Source organism: Pongo abelii, chromosome 19 (assembly GCF_028885655.2).
Source record: "Pongo abelii isolate AG06213 chromosome 19, NHGRI_mPonAbe1-v2.0_pri, whole genome shotgun sequence".
NCBI classification, from domain to species: Eukaryota; Metazoa; Chordata; class Mammalia; order Primates; family Hominidae; genus Pongo; species Pongo abelii.
This window is the reverse complement of record NC_072004.2, coordinates 72179660-72189439: the sequence shown is the minus strand read 5'-3', so window position 1 is coordinate 72189439 and position 9780 is coordinate 72179660. Positions and strand designations below refer to the sequence as shown.

General features: G+C 53.2%; 1 protein-coding gene across 6 annotated transcripts in view; it reads left to right on the top strand.

The window, feature by feature from the left end:
- Positions 1–287: 287 nt before the first annotated feature.
- ACLY (ATP citrate lyase) overlaps positions 288–9780 on the top strand; it is a 52593-nt gene continuing 43100 nt past the window's right edge. For 2 of the 6 annotated variants that reach the window (XM_024234492.3, XM_024234490.3), the window contains exons 1-3: positions 341–495; positions 5518–5699; positions 6871–6993. In XM_024234492.3, the coding sequence (XP_024090260.1) occupies positions 5541–5699; positions 6871–6993 (282 nt within the window). In that variant the 5' untranslated portion in view covers positions 341–495; positions 5518–5540. Of the gene's footprint in view, positions 652–5513; positions 5700–6870; positions 6994–9780 lie in introns of all 6 variants that reach the window. The other 4 variants (XM_063718823.1, XM_024234491.3, XM_024234489.3 and 1 more) reach the window with 3 other exon arrangements.

Sequence of the window (9780 nt, the reverse complement as noted above, 5' to 3'; positions counted from 1 at the left end):
GGAGCAAGGGTACTCCAGGTCCCAAAGCAGCGTTACAGCCAGTTGGGCTAATCCCACCCTCCCTTCCCCCAACTCCCCGAGTGGCAATCTGTCCAGCCCCTCAAGCGATCAGGCCACAACCCCCAGCAACGCGCGTTCTCCTCCCAGCCTAGCCCGGCCCATCTCCCCACCCGGGGCCCCGCCCCGGTCCCGCGGGCTCCCAAAAGGCGGTGGACGGGCCCGCGGGACTACAAGTACCAGCAGGCCCCGGGGCCCGCCCTCGTGGGGCGGGGCCAGGCCGGCAGCGAATTGGGAGGAGCCCTGGCGCTCAGGCTAGGGAACGCGTGTAGCCAATCGCGGGGCCATTCTCGCCGCGAGCCGATGGGGGCGGGGAGAAGCCCGGCTGGGCCGGGACAAAAGCCGGATCCCGGGAAGCTACCGGCTGCTGGGGCGCTCCGGATTTTGCGGGGTTCGTCGGGCCTGTGGAGGAAGCGCCGCGCACGGACTTCGGCAGAGGTGAGCACGGAAGGCTGTTTTCGCTGGCTGGAGCCCGCCCGCCCTAGGAGCTTCCTGCCTCCGTCCCCCAACCCGGAACCGCCTTCCCCGACGCGGGCTCGGTGCCCACGCGCCCTCCCTGCACCTGCTTGGAAGTTTTGAGGGTCTTAGCTTTAGGTTAGTCTTCGCCCGGGGTCCCGGCCGGTGGCCGCGTGTCGACGCCCCTCCCCTCCCCCCGCGCGACACACACATATTCCAGTTCCTGGGAGTTTGCATGGGGCTTGCCGCCATCCTTGCCTCTCCTGCCTGTGCCACATTGCATGGGCCCCCTCCTGGCACGCCTCACCCCTCCCGGGCACAGCTATCGAGGCTCCTCGGGCTCATCGGGCCGCCTTTTGGCTCCATCCGGGTTCCCCCATCGGATGCCGGGACGGGAAGTAGAGAAAGCGGTGGCGACTGGTCCCACTCCGATTCCTCACTGGCTGGGCTCAGGCCCTTCCCTTGGTTCTGTGGGGACAAAATTGAGCTCCACGCCCAAGTAGAGAGAACGAGCTATGCGCGCCTCCGGGGCGGGCCACGCGGGGCCAGGCTGCCCCAGGGTGCCCGAGGCCTCGCCTCGTCTCGCCGCGAGGACTGGAATCTCGCAGCGAGGATCCTCCTCGCACTGGAGGTACCGTCGAGTCCAGCCCCTAAGCGACAGATGGCCGGGGTGCCACCCCACCCCTGAGCTGACGCCAAGTCTGGCCGGGGAAAGGTCCTCAAGGGGCTGGAGGATGCTGCCGCCACCCTCCTGTCGAGCCTGGCAATGGGCCAGTCCCAGCGCCTGCCGCCGTCTCCAACCTTGGCAGATACCGTGCAGTGCCGAGTTCTGCCGTTACGGGGTCCCTGGAGGTCTTCCTGGGAAGAGGATTTTGGAAGAGATGATAAGGAAAAGTGCACAGCACAGTTTGGCCAGCTAGCCTACTCCTCTCCACCCTTAACTTTGCTCTGTGTTTTCAGCTGGCTCGGCTGAACTAAAATGTGGGGTGAGGGACAGCTGGTAGGTCCCATTGGCCCAAATGGGTAATTTTCACCTCTTGGAAACCTTCCTGAACAGCTTGGGGGGCGGTAGTGGGAAGAGCCCTCAGACACTGGGCAGCTGATGGCTCCATCCCCGTTCTGACACTATGTCTGCCGCAGTACGGGGCACTCACAGAATTCTGCCTCTAGAATTTACTCCAGGGATTGCCTGTCTTCTCAAAAAATAAATAAATAAATACATACATACATAAATCCCAATCCTGCAGATACTAACCTTCAAATGAGTGTTTTTGTCTTTCCCAGAGGCACCCTTAGTAGCATCCCCAGTGATTCCCTTCCATTGGCTGTGTCCCAGGGGTGTGTTCTGGGGAACAGGCTTCTTTCATTCAGCCTCCTGTGTGGGCTGCTTCTCTCAGTGTCTGCTAAAAGTGAACTCAATCCTGGGTCACTCACCCGTCTGCAGAAAAGACTCCATTCAGCTCATAAGGCCCCTCCCTCAGAGAATGTGTGTATGTGTGTGTTTTCAGGTTCCTTGGCATGATTTCCCCCAAATGGTTTACACATTTAGCTGTTACCAAGTAACAGTTCCTGGAGTCCAAGCTCAGCCCAGTCATCTGTCACTTGTTTGACAGCACATTCAGCTACTGGGGAGGCAGGCTAAGACGTTCTGGGGAGAGGTCCCAAACCCAGATAGGTATTTGTAGGTATTTGCTGATTCCACTGGAGCAAATATTCTTTTTTTTTTTTTTTTTTTTTGAGACAGAGTCTTGCTCTGTCGCCAGGCTGGAGTGCAGTGGTGGATCTCGGCTCACTGCAACCTCCGCCTCCTGGATTCAAGCGATTCTCCTGCCTCAGCCTCCCCAGTAGCTGGGACTACAGGTGTGCACCACCACACCCAGCTAATTTTTGTATTTTTAGTAGAAACAGGGTTTCACCATATTGGCCAGGCTGGTCTCAAACTCCTGACCTCGTGATTCGCCCTCCTTGGCCTCCCGAAGTGCTGGGATTACAGGCACGAGCCACCGTGCCTGGCCGCAAATGTTCTTAACTGGTGGTCAGTCTGTGGGCCATCGGATCATTGTCACAGGTGAGCACCTTGAAACAATATGCACAATTGGATTTGTGTACCTTTTTCTGGGGTTTTCTTCAGTCTCAGAAGAGTCTGAGACCTCAAAGAGGTTAAGAGCCACTGCCTTAGAGAGACTTTAAGACTTCACTGAAGGCCGGGCGCAGTGGCTCATGCCTGTAAATCCCAGCACTTTGGGAGGCTGAGGCGGGTGGATCACGAGGTCAGGAGTTCGAGACCAGCCTGACCAACATGGTGAAACCCCGCCTCTACTAAAAATACAAAAAAATTAGATGGGCGTGGTGGCATGCATCTGTAATCCCAGCTACTCAAGAGGCTGCAGCAGGAGAATCACTTGAACCTGGGAGGCTGAGGTTGCAGTGAGCCGAGATCACTCCACTGCACTCCAGCCTGGGTGACAGAGCCAGAGTCTTTCTCAAAAAAAAAAAAAAAAAAAAAAAAAAAAGAAGACCTCACTGAACCATTAAAGCTGCGATTTATCTCTACTGAGTCCACTTCCTGGGTTTGTGAACCATTTGCCTTCTCTGTATTGGTGAATTTGCAGAGGCCTTATTTTTATTATGTTGTATACATTCCTTGTCTCAACCTCCCCTCTCTAAGCCAGAATGCTCTAGTGGCAAATCTCTTGTTTTGGTAAACTGGCAAATCTTGTTTTCTATCCTGTATCATCCCATTGTGTCTTCTCTCTTATCCCCCTTCCAAAGACCCTATGGAGATGGGCTCTTGGACCTGAAATTTGATCTGGGTCTCAAGAAAACTGTGATTTCTCAGCTGCAGGGATCCGTTTTCTCTCCCTTGTCCTTTCCAAAGTTGGGTCTTGTGTCTGTTTTGGAGGTGCCAGTTTCAGGGGACTGTTTTACTGGGAGTCTCAGGCTTCTTTCTTCTAGAGAGGCATAGCCCAGGGACTTCCTTTCCCTTGGTGTTATGGAAGGAGTCTGAATTGCTGAGGATGGTCAGCCACTGCCCCCTCCTCTCTGAGTGTTCCTTGATCTGCCCTGGGCTGCACTCTCTTTGGAAGGGGGGTGGGGGTGTACCCATTCAATTTCAGGGCCAGTTTTTCTGGTCTGAGTCAAAAATATTGGGAAATGGAGCAGTGGGTGGGGGGTGGAGGACCGTGGGGCAGTGGGGCTGGTTGGGACGTCTCTGGAAACTCATACTGAGAAGGAATCTCAAGTCATTCCAGGGGAAGGCCAGAAAAGGGAACATCTCTGAGCCCCTTCCCAGCTACCCCACTTTAGGCAGACACCAGGCTGAATACACCCATTGTGCCATGCTGGATACTAGCTGGGAGGCCAACAGAGGCAGCCAAGCCAGGATGAGAACCTGAAGCCCCACCAGCCTGGCCGATTGGGAGGGGGCGCAACGTAGCCCCTGGAATGTTGGCCTTCTCTGAGCTGGGAACGGAGACCCAGCTTCCAGCACATGTAAACAAGCCGACTCCTTCACTCTGCCCTCCTTTATTTGTACTTGACTTTTTTCTCCCCCAGCAAATTAAACAGCTTTGCTTCTGGGCCTTGGTGGGGGAGACAGGAGTGACTTTTCCTGATCCGGCCAAGCTCTTGGCCTGAATTCCCATGCCTACCTCCCCCCATTCCCCTCCCCAGCTCACTCCTTGAGTTACCCACAGGAGAATGGGTGTATCAGGACAGAGTGGTGGGGAGGGGAGATGATGAAATTCTTATCATAGACTCTTTGAAGTGAAAAGGACACATGGGCCTGGCTCTTGGAAAAATGGTCTTTTCTCGGGCTGGTGTGGATTTTTCTGGGGACCTAGGTGTAAGAGGGTTTGGGTTCGAGTCTTGGGTCATAACCTTGCTTATTATTAGGTGGGCTTCTTGGGCAAGTTATCCTAACGCCTCTGAGATTTTATTCCTCATCTAAGAAATGGGGTTATAAATCTCAGTGTACCTCCCAGAGCTCATATGAGATGAGTTTCTTTTTATCTTTTTTTAGACACAAGGTCTTGCTCTGACACCCAGGCTACAGTGCAGCAGTGCAATCATAGCTCACTGTAGCCTCGAACTCCAAGATGAGTTTTCCTATACATGTGATGGAGGATGGTTTCTGCCTCTTCCTCCTCCTCCTCTCAGTCTGCCCCAGTTAGAAGTGACCACTACAGGGTGGTCCCCAGAGAGGCATCTGTTTTGTTTAGCGAGTTTTGCTCTAAATTAGCAGCTGGATGACTCAGTGGGGCGGGTGGAATGTACTAAAGGTCAGTTTCCCTGCCCTGTGTCTGCTCCATACTCAGGGTTGGGAGGCTAGTGTCCGGGAGAAAAGAGGAGAAAAGAGCTTTGCGATGATCCTCCCCCCTCCCCTACTCCCCTTCTAACCAGGACCTGGGGGTGTGACCCTTTTTGAGGCTAAGTAAACTTGCTGGCTTGCCCATTGGCCCGGTGGTGTGTAAGGGTATGTGTAGGGGTAAATCTGGGTGTGGGGGAGATGAAACCTGTAGGGAGAGAAAGGCTAGCCTTTTGCAATTTCAGCTGTACTCTGCACTGGTCAGAGAACAGAAAAGTGTTTCAGTGTCTCTGCCCACCTCAGATGGGACCAGCACTCAGATTTGGGTCAAAGCACCGGTTTTCCTGGCCTCCTAGCCAGCTGCCTTTTGCTCCAGGATGAGTGTGGTTGTGGGTCAGCTAGTTTGCCTAGAGGGAATGGGGCAGGGTGAGGCAAGAGTCCCAGGGCAAATGGCACCTTTGTTTTTCTCTATCTTCCCTCACCCATTATCTCTGGCTCTTCTTCCTCTGCTGGCAAAAGTGCTGCTTGATATCTCTCTTCCATCCCTCTCGCTGGGTCAGCATTTTTTCCTTCCTCTTGAGAAAAGCTGAAATCTGGTTTTATTGTCTGGGGTCAACTGGGAGTGGGTCTGCCCTGCTGGGGAAGATAGTGCCTCCACACGCCTGCCCCCTTCTGACCAGCTCTTCTCTCCCAGACAGGTAGAGCAGGTCTCTCTGCAGCCATGTCGGCCAAGGCAATTTCAGAGCAGACGGGCAAAGAACTCCTTTACAAGTTCATCTGTACCACCTCAGCCATCCAGAATCGGTTCAAGTATGCTCGCGTCACTCCTGACACAGACTGGGCCCGCTTGCTGCAGGACCACCCCTGGCTGCTCAGCCAGGTGAGCCCTACCTCCACTCGGGGCTGTTCTTCCAGGCCTGGGGTCTGAGGAAGAGAAAGCCATTGGTTTGTTAGTGATGCCGATAGGGTCATGGGGTTGGAGGCTGCCAGCAGCAGCTGTGGGAAGCATGCCATGGGCTGAGCAGGGTTTGTGTTCATGCTGAGCCCTGCATGTTGAGGTACCCCAGCATGGTATACCCTGCCATGGGCTTGAAACTGGACAAACTGGTGTCCAAATCACAGCTGTGTTTATTAACCATGTAGCCTGGGGCAAGCCATTTCACCTCTTTTGAGTTTTAGATTCCCCATCTCTCCAATGGGATAATACTCACTTTGAGCTGTAAGGATTAGCAAGAAGCATTTAGCGTGCTTGGTGCCTGGCACATGGTAGATGCTCAGTAAAAAGTAGGGATGTGCCCTCTCCTCCCCTAAGTGGAATATATCAGGAACGTATCAAGGCAATTAGGAAGTGTGACGTTGTACCTTGTGAAGAATGGCCCTGACCCTGGAGGGTCAGCCTGGAATAGAGGCTCCGTTCTTGAGATCTCTGCAGGGCCATTGTTAGAAAGCTCTTAGATTTCCTTGGCAGGGCTCAGAGAGCAAGCCTAGGACTAGTGGTGTTATTTCTTCCCACTAGGAGGCAGCTCAACCACAAAGGGATGGAGGGAGTTTCCTGGCCCTGGAGATGTATGAGTAGTGGTTAGGGGCTGCTTGTTGGGCCTGTTGTAGACAGGGTTCAAGCACAGGGATGGGGTTGACCAGATGACCTCTAAGGTTCTTTGCTGCCTCAAGGCTCTGTCTCTCTGTTTTCCTCTTTGGAACACGGGTTCTGGTCCTTATTCTGAGGGGCTTACTGTTGAATGAAGAAGCTAATGTATCACATAGGGAGGGTAGGGAATCACTTATTCACTCAGCAGGTATTTGCTGAGCGCCTACTCTGTGCCAGGCTCCATCTGGGCACAAATGCCTCTAGATACCTGGTTGTCAAAAGCAAGATACTGGCTAGGGTGGGTGGAGGAAGCATCCAAGAGTTGACTCTGAAGGATGGGTGGGGCTCGCTTTGGAGCAAAGTGAATGGGAAGTCAATCCCTGCTGTCCTCCATTTGGATCCCCAAAATACTACAGTTTATCTAATTCTTCCTCACTCTAAATACAAACTGCTTTTGTTCCAGAACTTGGTAGTCAAGCCAGACCAGCTGATCAAACGTCGTGGAAAACTTGGTCTCGTTGGGGTCAACCTCACTCTGGATGGGGTCAAGTCCTGGCTGAAGCCACGGCTGGGACAGGAAGCCACAGTGAGTGGGCATGGGATCAGGATGAACGTGGGTGGTAACAGAAGCAAATATGGTCACCTCCAGGTCAGCAGCTCTGTGGATCACCCCCACATCCAGTCTCATTGTAGCTCAGGGAAGTCAGGAGTCCTGTGGCGTTGACCCACTCAGGTGGCTGCCAGCAGTAGGCCCAGTCTTGTTGCCCATTCCCAGCTCCCTCATCATCCAAACTTCTTTGTTTTATTGGTTTGGGCAAGATGTGCTGCAGAGGTAACCTCAATATAATTCAAGAGCCAGGTGGAAATGGTCTTATTCTTTTTTTTTTTTTTTTTTTTGACACAGGGTCTTGCTTTAGCCCAGGCTGGAGTGCAGTGGCGTGATCTTGGCTCACTGCAACCTTGGCCTCCTGGTTCGAGCGATTTTCCTGCCCCAGCCTCCTGAGTAGCTGGGACTACAGACACTTCCCACCACGGCAGGCTAATTTTTGTAATTTTAGTAGAGATGGGGTTTCACCATATTGGCCAGGCTGGTCTTGAACTCCTGACCTTGTGATCTGCCTGCCTCAACCTCCCAAAGTGCTGGGATTCAGGCGTGAGCCACCGCGCCTGGCCTGGTCTGATTTTTTTTCTTTTTTTTTTTTGAGGTGGAGTTTCGCTCTTGTTGCCCAGGTTGGAGCGCAGTGGCGTGATCTCAGCTCACTGCAATCTCCGCCGCCCGGGTTCAAGAGATTCTCCTGCCTCAGCCTCCCGACTAGCTGGGATTACAGGTATGCACCACCATGCCTGGCTGATTTTGTATTTTTAGGAGAGACGGGGTTTCTCCATGCTGGTCAGGCTGGTCTCGAACTCCCGACCTCAGGCCTCCCAAAGTGCTGGGATGACAGGCATGAGCCACCACTCCCAGCCCCATTCTAGGAACTCCTTTCTTTCCAGTTTCCAAAAAGGAAGGGTTATGGTAGCTTGTGATAGCATGTGTACCTAAGGGGTGGGTTAAAAAATATGAAAAAGGATTAAAAAATATGAAAAAGGGAGACACACAGTCGTTTAGGCAGAAGGACGTACTGGGTCAAGAACCTAGGATATGATAGTTAATAACGTTGAAGGGTAAATTCAGTTCTTTTCAAAATTTTTATTTATTTATTTTTGAGACAGGTCTCGCTCTGTTGCCCAGGCTAGACTGCAGCCTCGATGTCCTGGGCTCAAGCATTCCTCCCACCTCAGCCTCCTGATTAGCTGGGGCTACACTGCTACCACACCTGGCTAATTTTTTTGATTTTTTTTTTTTTTTTTTTTGAGATGGAGTTTCGCTCTTGTTGCCCCAGCTGGAGTGCAATGGCCAGATCTCGGCTCACTGCAACCTCTGCCTCCCGGGTTCAAGCGATTTTCTAGCCTCAGCCTTCTGAGTAGTTGAAATTACAGGCATGCACCACCATACTTGGCTAATTTTGTATTTTTAGTAGAGACGAGGTTTCTCCATGTTGGCCAGGCTGGTCTCGAACTCCTGACCTCAGGTCATCTGCCTGCCTCGGCTTCCCAAAGTGCTGGGATTACAGGCATGAGCCACTGCGCCCGGCCTACTTTATTTTTTTTAAGATAGGGTCTCACACTGTCACTCAAGGCTGTAGTGCAGTGGCATGTTTACATCTCACTACAGCCTCCACTTCCCAGGTTCAAGTTATCCTCCCACCTCAGCTTCATGAGTATCCGGGACTATAGGTGCATGCCACCATGCCAGGCTGCTTTTTAAAATGTTTTTGTAGAGATAGGGTCTCGAATGTTACCCAGGCTGGTCTCGAACTCCTGGCCTCAGGTAATCCTCCTGCCTCAGCCTCCCATGTAGCTGGGACCGCAGATGTGTGCCACCAAGCCCAAATTCAATTATTAACTTCTCCCAGCTTGGTGATGAATTTCAACCACGTAGATGAGAGAGTTAAAGTGAAACATGGTTTAGGAAGGCTAAGAGATGCCTGGAAATAAAATTATGTTTCTTCTCACTCCCCAAGGGAGCTGGAGGACTAAGGGAGGGAATGGAGCTGAGGCCTGGCCTAGCCTGGGAAGAATGTGCCATCCACACCTGGCTCTGTAGAGCACGTGGCTCTGAAGGGCCTGGTGCTCGTCTGGGGTGAAACTGTACCAGGAAGGAGCTGTTCTCTTCCTTGGCTGCCTCGGATATAGCAATGAAGGTGGTGATGGAGATGTCTTCCTCCCTCATTGGGCTTCCTCAGAGTAGCCCTTAAATGTTAATTTCCCAGTTTCTGGCCCTCATGGGTAAAGAGGGATCCTTGAAGTTGCACATGGACCCAGGCATGAAGCGACCTGTCCCTTGAGTTCCCAGGCCTTTGGAGAGAGGATGGCGGGATTGGAGGGAGGGATGCTGAGCATGTCCCCAGGGAGCACATCCTGCTTCCTTCTGCTGGCCTCTGGGAGGAGAAGGTGGGGGACATCAGACATCTGAGCTGGCAGCAGCATTGGGCCAGCAGGAGTGGCTCATTACCTCTGATGGATTGCTGTCTGGTCCCTGACTCAGTAGTGACGCACAGGCCGGGCGGGGGGTTTGGGACTTACTAGGATGAGGGCTGTCTCGCCGCAGCTGCCGCCAGGGAATCACTCAAACTGATTAGCTCTGCAGGCCTGTGGTCCTCAGCCAGGAGAGTCTGTGTGGAGAAGTTTCCCTGATTAAGCCCTGGCTCCCCACTTCTCCACCCATTCCCCGCGCCCGGACCCATGTCCTGAGGCTGAGTCACTGTGCCTTCCTCAAGGCCCGTGAAGCAGAATGGTTACCTCCCTCCTACCCAGTTTCCCCTCCCCGTCA